This window comes from Bipolaris oryzae, assembly GCF_000523455.1.
Source record: "Bipolaris oryzae ATCC 44560 unplaced genomic scaffold scaffold_36, whole genome shotgun sequence".
Taxonomy (NCBI): domain Eukaryota; kingdom Fungi; phylum Ascomycota; class Dothideomycetes; order Pleosporales; family Pleosporaceae; genus Bipolaris; species Bipolaris oryzae.
In genome coordinates, this window is record NW_006911312.1 from 94,285 (window position 1) to 110,124 (window position 15,840).

General features: G+C 52.2%; 8 protein-coding genes across 8 annotated transcripts; 3 read left to right on the forward strand and 5 right to left on the reverse strand.

Moving 5' to 3' along the window:
- Positions 1-228: 228 nt before the first annotated feature.
- On the reverse strand, positions 229-1,265 carry COCMIDRAFT_90430 (uncharacterized protein; the record flags this gene model as incomplete). The annotated part of the gene is made up of 7 exons (XM_007687990.1): positions 229-453; positions 510-595; positions 645-753; positions 806-939; positions 990-1,043; positions 1,092-1,128; positions 1,182-1,265. The coding sequence occupies 7 exons, from the start codon at positions 1,263-1,265 to the stop codon at positions 229-231; spliced, it is 729 nt and encodes a 242-aa protein (XP_007686180.1).
- Positions 1,266-2,373: 1,108 nt separating this feature from the next.
- COCMIDRAFT_90539 (uncharacterized protein) lies at positions 2,374-3,071 on the reverse strand (the record flags this gene model as incomplete). The annotated part of the gene is made up of 2 exons (XM_007687991.1): positions 2,374-2,440; positions 2,476-3,071. 2 exons carry the CDS (start codon positions 3,069-3,071, stop codon positions 2,374-2,376), a joined length of 663 nt encoding a protein of 220 aa, XP_007686181.1.
- Positions 3,072-3,565: 494 nt separating this feature from the next.
- COCMIDRAFT_90553 (uncharacterized protein) lies at positions 3,566-4,096 on the reverse strand (the record flags this gene model as incomplete). Its single annotated transcript, XM_007687992.1, has 2 exons — positions 3,566-3,876; positions 3,934-4,096. 2 exons carry the CDS (start codon positions 4,094-4,096, stop codon positions 3,566-3,568), a joined length of 474 nt encoding a protein of 157 aa, XP_007686182.1.
- Positions 4,097-5,048: 952 nt separating this feature from the next.
- On the forward strand, positions 5,049-6,152 carry COCMIDRAFT_24780 (uncharacterized protein; the record flags this gene model as incomplete). The annotated part of the gene is made up of 3 exons (XM_007687961.1): positions 5,049-5,283; positions 5,341-5,912; positions 5,964-6,152. 3 exons carry the CDS (start codon positions 5,049-5,051, stop codon positions 6,150-6,152), a joined length of 996 nt encoding a protein of 331 aa, XP_007686151.1.
- An 816-nt stretch (positions 6,153-6,968) lies between these two features.
- On the forward strand, positions 6,969-8,986 carry COCMIDRAFT_35149 (uncharacterized protein; the record flags this gene model as incomplete). The annotated part of the gene is made up of 4 exons (XM_007687969.1): positions 6,969-8,405; positions 8,472-8,637; positions 8,710-8,826; positions 8,880-8,986. The coding sequence occupies 4 exons, from the start codon at positions 6,969-6,971 to the stop codon at positions 8,984-8,986; spliced, it is 1,827 nt and encodes a 608-aa protein (XP_007686159.1).
- A 536-nt stretch (positions 8,987-9,522) lies between these two features.
- COCMIDRAFT_90542 (uncharacterized protein) lies at positions 9,523-11,182 on the forward strand (the record flags this gene model as incomplete). The annotated part of the gene is made up of 2 exons (XM_007687993.1): positions 9,523-10,419; positions 10,598-11,182. The coding sequence occupies 2 exons, from the start codon at positions 9,523-9,525 to the stop codon at positions 11,180-11,182; spliced, it is 1,482 nt and encodes a 493-aa protein (XP_007686183.1).
- Positions 11,183-11,718: 536 nt separating this feature from the next.
- Positions 11,719-12,603, reverse strand: COCMIDRAFT_35151 (uncharacterized protein; the record flags this gene model as incomplete). The annotated part of the gene is made up of 2 exons (XM_007687970.1): positions 11,719-12,336; positions 12,421-12,603. The coding sequence occupies 2 exons, from the start codon at positions 12,601-12,603 to the stop codon at positions 11,719-11,721; spliced, it is 801 nt and encodes a 266-aa protein (XP_007686160.1).
- A 1,177-nt stretch (positions 12,604-13,780) lies between these two features.
- Positions 13,781-15,445, reverse strand: COCMIDRAFT_49286 (uncharacterized protein; the record flags this gene model as incomplete). The annotated part of the gene is made up of 2 exons (XM_007687994.1): positions 13,781-14,220; positions 14,293-15,445. Coding segments are annotated over 2 exons (1,593 nt in total), but the record flags the coding sequence as incomplete, so codon positions are not given.
- Positions 15,446-15,840: the final 395 nt, after the last annotated feature.

Consider the following 15,840-nt stretch of genomic DNA (forward strand, 5'->3'; position numbering starts at 1 on the left):
TGCTGCTCGCTGATTGGGCGAACAACCATCTCCTGTTCAGCACCTCTATGGTTCGTACGAGACGGGACAAAACATGTGAAATGTTGTTTCCACATCTTTACGGTTTTTGATTCATCATATAGACATAACCTCTGTTTATGCCTCATTCCTGATGACCTTGTCCGAAACTTTTACGTGGAGCGTTACACACATTCATTCCTTGCACCATTGCTTAAGCCATGTCCCTACTTACTGCTGCTCTCCCTTTTTCGGAACCAAGTTCCTCAATGAAAGATCGTACACCACATCCTCCACATCCTTGACGCGATACTTGAGGCCATCGCTGCGGCGGCGTAGGCTGTCATTTTTGAGGTTGAGGATCTGGAATCCAGCATGCAGATCCTTGACGAACTGGTTGATGAGTAGCGGACGCTCGTAATCGCCCAGAGTGACAGCATTGCGGGCAAGGCGTGTCTATTGGTGTTAGCCATATACTCTTATTCGTCTACAATGCATGTCAGACAACGTACAAGCTCCTCGACAAGGGTCATAAGGGAATGCAGATACTCCTCGAGTGAGAGGTGGAACTCATCGCGCTCCTTGAGGTTGACTGGGACTATTTGGACGTTAGTAGTGCGTATGTGGTGTATTTTTTCTGCACGCACTTTTGAAGATTTCACCAAGCTCCTCAATGGTTAAGAGTCGGCCGCATTGTACCGCACCGCCCTCATACTTGTAGCCGCCGAGCCAGCCCCAGAAGAGAATACTCTCGCACTAAGAATTCGTCAGTGATATTATCTGAATGCTGTGTCAGCCCTGAACCTACTGCGCCTTGCATCTGACGGCTCCACATGTTGTTGAACTTGTAATAGGGCATCTTCGACGCAGCTTGTGAGAGCTTAGAAACAGTTTCAATGACATTGTCAATGGGCTCTTGAGCAGCTTTCAAGATCTCTGACACTGCATCTCAATTAGCTAGCATATGGAGAGTCTTGGGTGCTGCGACTGACGCTCGCTGACGGGTGTGGAATGGGCTCTTGACAGCACAAAAGAGACATTACGGTCTGTAAGAAGTTAGAAAAATGTCCAAAATTCTGATCGAATAAGCTCACTGTGTTTCTCAAGCGCCTGAATGATGTCGCGCAGCTCCTGTCGCGTTGTGAGTACGATGTCACGTGCAGCTCTGGCGAACTGCCACTTACATCTCGAACCGCGGAGTCCTCGTCTATGCGCGCTTGAAGGTCTTGGAAGACGGCCGGGTTGACCATGCCTGATTGCGATGCCATGCTGCCAAATCTTGGGGTTTTGCGGAGGTGTTCGAGTGACGTCTGAAATTGTGGTAGTATCTGGGTAGGTCAACGTTGGTCTGGCAAGCAAACCTCGCCACGAAAATTTGGCGTCACACGCTGCTCCCTGCGCAACTTCACTTTTTCACAGATGCAGCCACGTACAATGCATTTGATGTGCAATTTGTCGATTCCGAGATTTGCACGTGTTCATTGTAACCTGCTATCTAGACCAATTAATTAAACGGCTTTACGTACAGTGTTTTTGTCAATACACGGTTTGTGATCGATATCAAGATAGTTATAATGCTCTTATGAACACTCTACGACATGTCTCGATCTTATTGGATATTGGTTCCCACCGTAATGTCCCCCAAACATCAAGCGGCGTTTTCCTTTTTCCCTGTGCTATTTGTTTTACTATCTACCTCTTTCTAGATTTTTCCTATCTCTTATATTACTTAGCATAAATATGTGGGAAGTTCTGAGCTCTTAGACAGTCATAAATCCACTCATCTCTCGTTTCAACAAATCTGCCACAGGGTATTTAGTTGTTTTATGGGTCTTTGTCTTTAGTAAGACAAGAACACTTCCATCTGTGGAAAGATGGACATTTAAATCGAGCGACCTTATATATTCTCGTATAGCAGTATGACTATCATCAGTCTCCCATCCACTTACGACAACACACCCAATAATGACACACCACCTGATTACTTGGGTAGTGGTAATAAAATGTCGTGTTATTTTCATACCATATACCGCCTCACCCCAGCAAGTATTTGACTGATATGTAGGCATCCAGCCAAGCTAGGAGATCATCCCTTGTATCTTTTAGAGATGTATCGATATGACAGACGATCTCTATGATGAGTACGTCGAGGTTATGGGTCATTTTGTAAGCCGCTATCCTCTGTTTTCCAACATTAGCTAATCATTGTGTATATGACGACTATCCGGACGAGACAACTATGGCAGGCGGAATCGCTGCCACTTAAACGGTCATAACACTTACTCTTACATCTACAACTTGTGCATCACCCAGTCACCCGTCCTCTCACTCTCCTTGTGATCTCTCTACCACCCTGTATTCCTCGCGCGCACTACCCTACCATGCAGTATTTTGACTCTTACCCTCAGCTTGAGAATACGCCGTTTCTTCCTCTCCGAATGGACTACCTTCGCACGCTTGAGATCAGTCTCCAGTAACTCCTGCTCGCTCACAGCACCACGCAAAATAGCTCCAGCACGCTCCCTCGACCTAAACTCGCTGCTCAAGAACTCCACTTCCTCGCAGAAGAAGCGGAAACTCGTGATGAACGAAGAGTCTTCTTCCTTGCATAGATCGCGCCCCTCAATAAGTATGGCATTGTTGTACAGGAGGCGGGTAACCCAGCCGTTCTCTTCCTGCTTGATGTCTATGCATAGCTTAGACAGTGCGAGATAGGTGGCTGGTTCTCGAATGACACCTTCATGAGCGTTCTTGACAATTGGTGTCTGAGTTGTTGCGGCGTTGGTTTCAGAGGACCGGGCTTTCTGTTCCTCTCGCCGTATGCGTGGACTGACGGCGTAATAGAAGAGCGGGCTATGAAGTAAGAAACAAAGCCCATCTAGTGCGAGAGTTAGATATATACAAGAAGTATGTTGTTGATGTTTACCGAGAAGCTCTTCATGATGGTATGTCGGGAGGTCTTGTGGCAGTTTGTCCAGCACCTCCTGCAGGTGGCCCCGTAACGTGATCTCCTTTGCTACGGTCGGGGAGAGCGGTGGTGTTTCAAGTCCTAGTTTCGCATGGTTCCTCGTCATGCGTTTTGTCGGGGTACGATCCATGGTGTTTTTGGTAAAATTATTACCCTTGTTCAAAAATTATGTACTGAAGGTAAAGCAAAGCTTGGGAGCTGGAAGATGTTAACAAAACTTGAGTGTTGAGTGTGAAGATAGGTTCTCAAGTTTCTGAGGTTCTATTATAGTGACCTGCTACCTCGTTACTGTAACATTGGATCCGTCTTGGCTGCAGGTAGTAAGTCTCTGTGAAGTGAAGGTGAATGTGCTATCACATGGTAACAACAGCGTTTCCACGGGGTTGTTATCGGTACAACCATCTTTGCTCATTCGAGTTATTGGTCGGTCTCACCACGAGGATGGCAGAAAATACCGCTACATTTACGACATGTCTCCTGAAATCTTGGTATCATAACCGCAGACGTGTATATACGTGAGAAAAATATACAGAAGCCTCGTTGTTTATTCATTACGTTTCTCATCCTGATAATAATGTCCCTGACCGCTTCAAGCATAGCCTACTTAGCGGGACGCTTCCTAGGGATCTGTGAGATGATATCCGCGAGCAATCTGTTAGCTGCCCTGTCAAACCCTTTCCTACATAGCGCCATCACGTCATGATGGATGATCGGATCTTTGCCTTCACGCTCACATGGATCGCCCCTAAAAATGACTCGAACATCACCATAACTCGGATGTACTGCTAGACACATGTAGTGGTATATGCCTTCGTGCCCAATATCAACAGAAATCTGTTTGAGGGAAGCAAGGCCGTATGGACCAAAGTCACCATATTGACCACTGCGAATGACAACGTTGGCCATGCTCTCTATATTCTCTTATTAGCTGGTGAAATATACGGTAAGTGAGAAATATGACGTCGTACTAGAAACATGAACCAGAGCTTCGGGATTTTGAGTCCACCGTGTGGGCAGGTTGTCTGCGAGGAGTAGGTAGATGCGATCAAAAACCACATCGCGGCTAATGCGAGTATGCGATTCGGGATATGCTTGAGCGCGTGGATATGATTTTGGTGGCTGGGAAGCCATATCTGGCATATGGCCTGTAGATGAATGCTGTTTGTCAGGGCTTGATGGCATTGTGGTGATGAGCAGTGGATTCTCGGACCTGAACCTCTTCAGGTTTTCTAATGCTTCATTGGATGCTTGAGAAAGATCTTCGAGATTTGGACAGCCAGTCATTTTGGTAAGTGGTAGACTGAGGGCTCCGTTCCTAGTGCGGCTAGTCAGCTATCTTGGGATTTTCAATTAATGGTATAGAGTTGGAGAAGAGCAAGCAGTAGAAGTGGGGCCTGTTCATGATTGCTAAATAATAGTACGAAAGTCAAGGTGACTGGGAGTGAGGCCACAGCAGCCTGATGTTACTGTACATGCAAAGAGACACTTGTGATTATATACTGTTGAATATGCTTCTCTATTGACAGCTAATTATTGCCATTGTCTACTGTTATCTTCTAGTGAGACAAATCTTGCGATTCCGTGGTCACCGTCAGCAAACGAAAAAGGCACAGGCTGTATAAGAAGGACTATTTTTTCAGCTATACATGTAGCTGGCATCAGTAGAAAACAGAAACCCAATCACTCTGGCTGCAATGTCTGAATTCAGCCCTATGATGCATCTGGCGATACGTGAATGGTGTTGTTGTTTTTTTCCAAGTGGGTCCGCGTGTCTGAAATAGCTCTGCGCTAGTCCCGGATCGGCATTGCACACACACCTGCACGCGCCCTTGGTGGAGCGCGGGAAGCATCAACAGGGCACTGGGCATTCACTCCTGACAACCGCCCCCGTCGCAAATCTGACCCCCGTCGCATCCCCACAGCGACTGCTCTCGCTTCTGTTTACTGCGGACCTTCACTCGTTAGTCGTCTGCACCTCCGCTCGCTTCCGATATACGTGTTGCGCACGACGACGACTGTGACTGCGACTTCACCATCTCCACCGCTTGGCACTCTCGAGCTCCGGCCTCCCCGTCCTGCGACAATGGGCTTCGGCGACTTCCAAACGATATGCGAAAAGGCGCCGATACCCCTCTGCGCTGCTGTGGGCCATCAGGATATCAGCAATGGCGTGGGCATCCAGACACGCTGCTATGCTAGGACCATTGAGATCGCCAACACGCTCATCTTCGAGGCAGCTAACGACTTTATGCACATCCTGGCTCTGGTCATGACCGTCGTAATGATCATACACGTGCGCTCCAAGTTCACAGCTGTCGGTACGTCGGCGCAAGATCAGCAATGTGACTAAGAGCGCCTTTGCTAACGTTTACCAGGGCGCAAGGAAATCACAACCTTCTTCTACATCTACTTCCTCCTCACCATCATCTCCCTCGTCCTCGATGCAGGTGTCACTGCGCCCGGTTCCGCTACCTACCCGTACTTTGCCGCTGCCCAGAATGGCCTCACGTCCGCCTTATGTACTTGTCTATTGATTAATGGCTTTGTCGGTTTCCAGCTTTACGAAGACGGCACCACCCTTTCCGTCTGGCTGCTGCGGCTCAGCTCCCTCGCCATGTTCATCGTTGGTGGCGCGGTCAATCTCTTGACGTTTAAAGGCTGGGCCGGATTGAGCCCCATGAATCCCATTGGCATCTTTATCGTCACCTACCTCGTCAATGCCATCTGTCTGTTCATTTACACCGTCAGCCAGATCATTCTCGTAATTGGAACTTTGGAGGATCGCTGGCCACTGGGCGACATCCTGTTCGGCATCTTCTTCTTCGTCATTGGCCAGGTGATTCTCTATGTCTTCAGTGATACCATTTGCGAAGGCGTTCAGCATTACATTGACGGCCTTTTCTTCACCACCATCTGTAATCTGTTGGCTGTCATGATGGTTTACAAGGTATGTAGTTTATTCCGCTATTTGCGTATGCACCTGCTAACGTGTAGACAGTACTGGGACTCTATCACACGCGAGGATCTCGAATTCTCCGTCGGTGTCAAACAGCACAACTGGGAGATCAAAGAACCATACCCAGAAGACGAAAGGCGAGGTACCATGTACCAAGACTCCGACTATACCCCATCGCTTTACCAACAACCTCATGGACGCAACTCGCATTACTCTGCCGTGGGCCATTAAGCCTGTCCGATTACCTATTGTGTTTTTACCCTCGGACGACGTACGTTTTGCATTGATCCCTATTATCCCAACGCATGAAGCGGAGTTGGCGGCGTATAATTGCTTCGGCAAAAGAAAAACTAACTTGTCACCACTCCTGTAGCATTGTTGTATCTGCACTAGCGACTAATTGGCACAGCACAGGAGGACTGGATTGGAGGACGTTGACAATGGGTTCATTCCTACCCAGGAACATGATATGACTAGCACCTACGTAGATAGTAATATGAGTACTCGGAATACATAGTACATGATGATTCCCCCGAGCTTTCGGCGGCCTGGTGGCCGTTACCCCATCTTCCGAGGGTAAACTAACGTCGGCAATGCCCCGTGGGTAGGATCTGCACCTAGGCAGTAGCCGATGCCAAGTATATTTATCTCGGTACTTGATATCGAAAGCTAGTGGAAGTGTCTTCTTCCCTGACACATACGAACAGCTGTCACACTCAGCTTTGATTCGGGTCACCTTTCGGCTTGTGCAAACCTGTGGGATACGCTAGTGGAACGACGGTCTGCTCCCCGCCTTACGGCCGATGCATGTCCGGAACATACTTTCGGCACGATGACCACGACACCGCTTATTCCCGGTGTTGAGACATATAATATACAAATGCTCACGTATCATCATCGATTGTCATTGTAGATCGCTAAGCGTTCAAATGTCGTTTGCGTGCGATTGTTAATACTCACAACTCACCTGTTCTGTTTGCTACTATCATATTTAGCCGTTGACCCCTGAAACTTTCGACGTCACTTCACACAACTACTATCCAGGAAATGCCAAAAACAGACGTCTTAATAGCAGGATCCGGCTCTGCTGGCATCTTTGCAGCCACATGGCTTGCCATCTATGGGATTCCTTTTACAATGCTTGAGCGGCGCCCAGGGCCGCTTAAGGTTGGGCAAGCCGATGGGGTGCAAGTACGGACAGTAGAAATCTACGAGTCGTTCGGATTATCAGAAGAGTTACTACGAGAAAGCTATCATGTTCTGGAAGTATGCTTTTGGGCGGTTGACGAAGATGAAGAGGGAAAGGCACAGGGCGGCATCAAGAGAAAAGGACGAACTATTGACACGGAAAAGGGATTAAGCCATCTGCCGCATGTGATTCTGAACCAAGCACGGATGAATGGGCTGATGCTGGGCAAGCTGGAAAGCGTGCTTCGAGAACAAGGACGATGGCAAGACGGAGCAAGCAACGGCATCGAGTACGGATGGAGCATCAAGAGCCTAGACATCGACGAGACCAAGACACGCGACCCAAACGCCCACTGCGTTGAGGTGACTGCCGAAAAAGACGGCAAAGAAGAAACCTGGGAAGCAAAATACGTGATAGGTTGTGACGGTGCTCACTCCACCATCCGCAAAGCCCTCGACATCCGCATGCTGGGCGACTCATCCGACACCGTCTGGGGTGTCATGGACATCTACCCGATTACCAACTTCCCAGACATCCGCCGCAAATGCACAATCCGCAGCAATGCAGGCAGCATCGTCATCATCCCCCGCGAAGGCGGCGAGCTCGTCCGCTTCTACATCCAGCTCCCCGCCGGCGCACGCCCCAAAGAAGTAAAACTACTCGACCTCCAGAACCAGGCTCGCCAAATCTTCGCACCATACAGCATGGACTACGCGGGTGTATTCTGGTGGAGTGCATATAGTATCGGACAGCGTCTCGCAGCCGCCTTCCACGCCCACAACCGCGTATTCCTCACAGGAGACGCATGCCACACGCACTCCCCCAAAGCCGGGCAAGGCATGAACGTCTCGCTCCAAGACGGATACAATATCGGGTGGAAACTCGGCTCCGTCCTCTCCGGCTTATCGCCGCCGTCGCTGGTCCCGACGTATGTGTCTGAGCGCAGTAAGACGGCAGCTGATCTGATTGCGTTTGACCGGGAACTCACGGAGTTGTTTGATAGAAAAGAAAAGTTTAAGGGAGAGTTTGCGGAGTATTTTATAAGGAGTGGGCGGTATACGGCGGGGTTTACAGCAAGGTATGAGGAGTCGGTTGTTACGCAGCCCGGGCGGGTGGAGCAGAAAGGGGCGAAGGGGGTTACGGTTGGGATGAGGTTTCCGAGTGCGCAGGTGATACGGTTTTGTGATTGCAAGGCGGTGCAATTGCAGAGTGTACTGAGGAGTGATGGACGATGGAGGGTTGTGGTGTTTGGAGGGGATCTTGGGAGGGATGAGCATCTTGCAAGAGTACAAAAGGTAAGTCGTTTTCTTCCATCTGAAAACACGTAGTGTGTATATTGGGTGCTAACGAGGAGGAAATAGCTTGCTGGAGCCCTGGACTTCATATCTCGACGGTACACGCCTGCATCCAAGTACTCCGATGCTGTTATTGAACCGTTGCTTGTCATGAGTAGCAAGTTCTTTGACACGCAGCAAGAAAGGATACCAGATTACTTTTGGCCCGTGACAGGTAAATGGGGGATCAGAGGTAAGAGTCACTGTCTTCTTGAGTTATCATATCCAGCAAATGGTCATGAGGACTGACATGTATGATTGCTAGATCTTCACAAATCATTCGTTGATGATGACCACTACAACTCTGGTCATGGCCACGCGTATGAAGCGTACGGTGTGGACCCAGACGTCGGTGCCGTAGTTATCGTCAGACCCGATCAATGCAAGTCACATTCATACTGGCGATGTGTGAGACATGAAGCTAACCAAGTGTAGACGTTTCAAAAGTAACATTGCTGGACGACTTGGATGGGATCGCGGGGTTCTTCGCGGGATGTATGGTTGAGCAAGTAGCGAAGAAGGATGCGAGCGCGAGGCTGTGAAGTGGATTTCAAAGGGGGATGAAGTATGTGAGACCTTTTTTGTATTTAAACGTGGCTTGACTTATCACTACCCCAAAGAGGGGTATTTCAAACCTTTGTTCTGTACTTGATCAGCGCTGTAGGCGCACGAGTAATGACAGCGGGCTGAATTCCTTACTCTAGAATTGACTTTGGATAGTAGTACTCGGCTCCTCACTTTGCCTTGGCATAATCCCATCTCCGTCGTGGACAGATCGGCAGTGAAGGTTTACCAGGCTCTTACCCGGCTGAAACACCAGCAAGGACGCGTACACATCTTCCCATGGTCTAATAACCACTAAAACTACTTATATCGCCAGAAACAATCATTCCTTCTCGGAAAAGGAAAAAAATCCACCTCATTGCCAAAAACGTCGCAATACCGATACCCCGTCCACGTGCCATCGGCATAACGGATAACCCAAACCTACATAGTAGTACACTAAAGCCACTCTCGATCCAAGCCCGCCGCCTCACGCACATTGTCGCGCCCACCCCCTTTCCCCGCCGCCCCCACAATGTCACAGGCGGGCGCGTATCTGCCGCTTAGCGCATCGATTTCGTCTCGCGCAGCAGCGACATCAGCTGCAACAGGGTCGCCGTCGATCGACTCGCTTCCGTTGTACCTACGGCGCCATGTGAATCTCGGCTTCGACAACGACGACGTGACGGCGCTGCTTAGCTCCATCGACTCGAGCCAAGCGCGCAATGCATCATCGCAAAGAACAACGACGACATCGACAACGGCGACGTCACCAGCGATACCGGCGCTAGCACAACTGCCTGCCGAACTCTTACTGCAGATCGTCGAACATGTGCCCGTGGACTATTTACTCGACTGGCGGCTTGTATGCAGGGGGTTCCGCGATGCAATTGATGGACAAGTGCTATATCACTGTTTGCGCCGCACTCGGTTGCTGGGGTACATGGGGAGCCGGCACTCGCGGGCAATGGAGCCGCTAGACGACGACGAAGACTACGCGGCGATTCACCTTCTGGAAGCACGGTTTGAGCGCATAGAAACTGGCGCAAGCGACGACCACCAGGCAGCCGGCAAGCCGATATGGAGTGGCAGCCATGCCGTGTTCCGCGTCGACGACGAGTGGTACCGTCAGTTCCATCGGGTGGGCGGGGCACAAGACCGCCAGGGCGACACGATTGACGATGCGGATGCGAGGTGGTCGCGCACGCTGGACCGGCTGGAGCTGCGGCGCCCCGAAGAAGGATTCGGCACGTTGCGCTGGTGCATTCGGCTTGACCATGCAGTCTTGGATTTGGATTTCCCCGCTGAAGCAGACCGTCTACACTTTGATGTCCGCGTCGATCTTGCTACGCGCTGCGTACGAGTCGCATGGAAGGATATGCTCGTTCGGTTTCTCAAGACGGAACGGGCGTTGCGCCTGATGCTAGATGAGGTGCGTTTTGCTACTATATACTTCCAGATATATAACTCCACATTACCTACCCCAGACTTTATTACCCCGTTTCCCCCCTCCCCTCCAACCCCGCATTATCGAAACAAATCCCCTCATCACCAAACAAACAAACAAACCCCCCCCCTCCCGCCTCTTCGCTAACCTCTGAATCCTCCAGAAACGCACCCACACCCGCTTCACCTTTAACCACGTAGAAGACTGTCTCCGCTCCCTCCGCCGCACCCGCCTCGCCGCCTCGCTCAGCCCCTACAGCAAAGTCGACCGCCACATCCGCTGGTCCCTCCGCCTACTGCACCCCCTCTTCGGCTGCCCCCCAAACGAACACACCATGACGCTCGAAAACGTCGAAAACGACGCCATTCACATGCTCCTCCTGCTCCGCCGCGCCGCCTCCCTATCCACCGCCCAACTCGCCTACCTCCACGCACTAGCCAAGGACTACAGACACATGGAACAGCAGTTGCGCCGCCTCGACGACGTGTATGCCGAGTTCAAGAGTTATCTCTCTGTACCCGGGTTCCAGATGAATATCTTGCTGCCGGCTATGGTGACGAATGCGGGGCATGTGCCTAGGGATCCCGTGGCGTGGACGGATGAGTTGAGGGAGAAGATTGAGGTGCAGGTGCAGAGGTGGAGGGGCCAGAGGGAGGCGCTGGAGCAGGTGGGTGAGATACTCGAGGCGAGTAATGAGGCCATGGGGTTACCGGATGATGGGTTTGATGAGCTTGGGAGTGAGTTTTGAGTTTGTGGGGGGTTTAATTTCCTGTTGTATTGGGAGGGGGAGAGCCTGGAAGTATGCGTGGATGTGAATATGTGAATATGTGTGTAGACTAGGTTCAACATACGTCTCTCTGTCTCTGCTTTTTTTTGGGGGGGAGGGGGGAAGGGGACAAGTAGCTTTGAAAGGGATTCACGAAGCAAAAAACAATCGACATTGACATCACATGGCAGAAACACACACAACGCTTCCATGGTCAATCCAAGTGTATTATCATTACTTTGCTAGCGCCCTCCCGTCGCCAGGTGCCGAGCGCAACAAGGGGAAAATGGAAACCGCTTAAGTGCTCTTTCTTTTTTCAAATTACCATGCTGTAACAGTGAAAAAAACAAAACAAAAGACGATATTCCCAGGATCTATGCCATGCAGTCGGTGCATGTTGGTGAACAAACGCTCAAAAGACGCCAGAGATGCGGTTGCTGAGGATGGACAAGTAGAAGTAGTAGAAGAAAACAACAGAAAAAAAATGAGGAAGCATTGTCGTAAAAAAGTGGTTTCGTTTACAGCATCAGGGCCGCGCCGAGGAAGACGGCCGATACGCCAAACACGGCAAAAGGAGCGGCTGACAGCAAAGGCGCAGCGCCGTTTGCAGGAGGAGCATCTACGGATCCGGTAGGAGAGGTGCTGGAGCCGGCAGATCCAGAAGAACGCGAGCTCTCAGAGCCGGAGGAAGAAGTAGCAGAAGCAAAGGATGAGCTTGCGCCCGATGTCAATGAGGCGGTGCTGTTAGCACTGTTGGTAATGCTGCCAGAGACCGAGCTCTCGGTAGCCGAAGCGTCAGACGAAGCGGAGCTGGTCTTGGAAGCGGCGCTCGACGACGACGACGAACTCGAGCTCTTGTCGAAAATGGCTTGGATGCGAATCTCGTGGCATTGGGCACCAATCCACTCATCGTAGAGGTTTCCAAAGGCACCACTCATGCAACGCCACCAACGGGTGCTGCCTCCTATGGCGAGCGAGTCATTTTTGCACACGGAGAAGCCACCAGTGTAGATTGCGCCAGCTTGGGGAGGGCCGTCGAATTGGAATTGGCGGTTAGCCACAATGGAGCCTGTGCGGCCAAACTGGTCGTGCAGAATGCCGTCCTTGAGGGTGCAGAAGAGCTCGCCGTCAGAAGCCTGTGTAGAGCAGTCGCGTTAGTATATTGTAGGGTTGTATAGGATGTAAAGGCAGCCAAGCCAAGACTGAGCACGGATGCATACCTGTTGGGCAGTCTCGCGCTTCCTGAGAGACGGGTTCTCGAGAGTGCCAATCTTGAAGGGGGTGTCGACGGTAGTCTTGCAGCCGGCAGGAATAGCCGCGTCGGGAGCAATGCCCTCCTCAACAGCCTGGCCCAGGGCCGTGGCAGCGAGGAAGAGGGGAGCGAACAATGCCGAGGCGCGCATCTTGGACGTTGTGCTGAGGCTATGGGTGGGATGGCTGTGCGAGACGTGCTGACCCACAAGTGCGTGTCGGAGAGTCGTATTGAATTACTCGTTAATAGTAGGGGATTGGTGGGCAAATGTTTTGGGGGGTTAGAATAAGCGTTGCCGGAGCTGCGTCGCGTATTATGGAATTGGGTGAAGAATAGCAGAAGAACAGACGCAACCGAAGAAGGCTTTTGGGGGGTGGGAGAGTGGAGAAGAAGAAGAAGAAGAAGAAGAGGACGAGAGAGAGAGGCTGGCACATATTTGTCTGGAGCAGCCTCGCGCATGCCTGCCACCCACCCACCACGCCCGAGTCGGCAGGACTGGGACCAGCGCAAAGCAAGGCCGATGGGAGCAAAAGCAAGCTGTACCTGCAGATCCCGGCTGGATTGGGCAAAGGGCAACGCGCGGGCTTTTGGCGAGGGGCCCTTGGGTAGATTACATCGTTATCATCGACATGGTTGGCGCCCGGGGGGCCTGTCGCGCGGGAGAAGCAAGACGGCTTGCTCCCATGCCAGTGCAGCTATCTGCATAGGGGCATGGGCATGGGCATGTCCTCGAATACGTACTCACATGCCATCCATGGACGGCGACTGCACGCGCGTACTTGGGATACCAACCTCTCTCCCAATGCGACGATCAGTAAACGGCGGTGGTGGTGGTGGTGCCAACGGGCTAACGGTACTAAGTAGGAGACCAAGACCCAAGTGGCGGGAACGAGGCTTGAGCAGTAAGTAAGTAGTGGTAGCTAACACAAGGCGGTGGCGGCGGGGGTGCAGGTACCCGTTCGTGGGCAGAAAGCGTGGCTTGACCTCACCTGCCAGGCCAGACCGCCCCCTCCCCCCCCGTCAGCTGTGCATGAAACCAGAAAACAAGTTCACAAAGTCCATCGTGCTCATGGCCAGGCTGGGAAAATAACCATTGGGGTTGCGTCGGTCGAGAATTGCGTTTCGCTAATAGTCTCCGCATCATGCGGCTCAAACAGGAAGCAGGAAGCAGGAAGCAGGAAGCAGGAAGCAGGAAACAGGAAACAGGAAACACGCGCCTACTGCCCACCTGCTACACAAAAACACCGTGTCGTCTCCCAATTCCTCGTCGCGTCTCCCTCTATTCACCATCCCATTCACCCCCGCCCTCCCTCGCTGCCGTGTCTTGCTCTCCCCCCGCCTCCATCCCTATCCATAGCAACCCTCGTCTCGTCGCACGCTTGGGCAATGGCATACGCCCGCAGCTCGCCCGCCCTGGCTCGCACCGCCGGGTCCACGGTTCGATCAAGCTTGTTGAGGTCGACCTTGGCCAGCAGCCCAGCCGGCTGTCTGTCCGCGCCCACGGCTGCCACGACCTTGGCAAGCTCCTCGGGCGCACGCATCGCCTCGACCAGCAAGAAACTGTACCATCCCGCCCGGTTCAGCGCCGGCATGTACTGCGCCTGCGACGCTCTGCTGCTCTCGCCAACTCTGACATGTTGGCCGTGTGTGACTCTGTCAAAGTTCCAAATCGGCGTCAGTGCGCCCTCGCACGGCACCATGACGTGCGGGATGCCTTCGATGCTCCACATCTTGGCAAACGCCCCGTAAGATTGATGCGCAAATAGCCCTGCCCTTGACATTAGTCCTTATCATGCCCACGAGCTTGTCGGGCTTGGATTGTGTGGTGTACACTACTCACGCTTTTCATCCTCATTTAACCTCAGCAGACAACTCCCCATCAACTTGGACCCCTCCACCAGGCCCGTGTTCCTAGGCTCAAACTGCCTGTCCAATGCATCAAAAAGCAAGTCGGCCAAGACGTAGAATTCATCCGTCGCCCTTTCCGTCGCTGCGTCGGCAAGCCTCCATGTGCCAGCCTGCGGCACCTCGCTTGCCCTCACACTCAGACGACGTCCATTGTCCTTGGCCGGCTCCGCTGAACCAAGGCTGAGATTTCCGAGGTCCGCGGGCAGTTCTACAGCGAATGTTGGCGGTGCAAAGTGTGCTGCCGCTTGGTGATGTGCCGGCGGAGGAGGTATCGCGTTCCCCTGTTGTGTTGGCGACGGACTGGTAGAGTGATGTGGTGCCAGCCCATGAACTGGGCTATATGGCTTTGGGGGCGCCGACATGCCACTCCAATGCTGCTGCTGCTGCTGTTCTGGGCTGACTGGACTAACTGGAGAACTCACATGCTGCAAGGGATGCATTGGCTGTTGTTGAGGTCCCGACGAATGTGTTGCCGGGATTGGGCTCCCCCATTGTGCTTGTGGAGATTGTCCAGCCATGTGCAGAGGCGTATTCGCAGCATGATTTGGCGTGCCTGCAATAACACCGCTCTCTTGTACCGCATACGAGCCCGGTAGTTCCTGCACCGCCGGCGAATATGCGTTGTGTCCTGCTTGGCCATGACCATGACCATGACCATGACCATGTTGCGGTGCATAGCCCGACGCAGTAGCTGATGGCGGCGGCGTATACGACTGAGTCACAGGTGCTTGCTGCGGTGAGTAACCACCATGTCCCGAGTGTCCCGGAGTCGACGTGAAATAACTCGATTGCTGATATGGACTCGATACCTGAGGTGGTGGTGGAGGAGGAGGAGGAGGAGGAGAAGGACGATGCCCCTGCCCCCACTGTTGCTGTTGCTGTTGTTGCTGCACCTGACCCCACTGCTGTTGTTGCGGCTGCGGACTAGTAGTCGTAGCAGCAGCCTGACCCTGAGGCTGACCCTGATAACTCTGCCCACTCTGCACCACATGCACAGGCGTCTTACTATTCCCCAGCAGCGAGCTCATACTCTTACCCAGTTTATTCAGCATCGGCTTCCCGTTTGTCAGATGCTGATTCACCATTTGTCCAATGATCCCCCCAGACTTCTGGGCATAATAGCTTGATCCTCCATCGTACTTGGCTGCATGCGGAGGTTGGTAGGGTGGGGGCTGCTGCTGCTGCTGATGCTGCTGCGGCGCTGGAGAGGCGTAGGTCCCGTACTGCGACATAAGTAGTACTTTTTGCTTGGTATGTATAAGAAAATAGTATGCAACTATGTGTGGAGTATGTATGTAAGAGGGTAGGTATATGTACAACAGTCTCGGAACTTTTTGACGGGCGGATCGAGCGTCGCCTCTTTTCTCCTCCTCCTCCTTCCCCCCCCCCTCTTTGGCCCGCCCTTCAGCCCCTAAGGCGTCCAGCTGAGCGACCCGCGCGAAGCCAGATGCAGCACGGTGGCTTGTTTACAGCCGCAGTC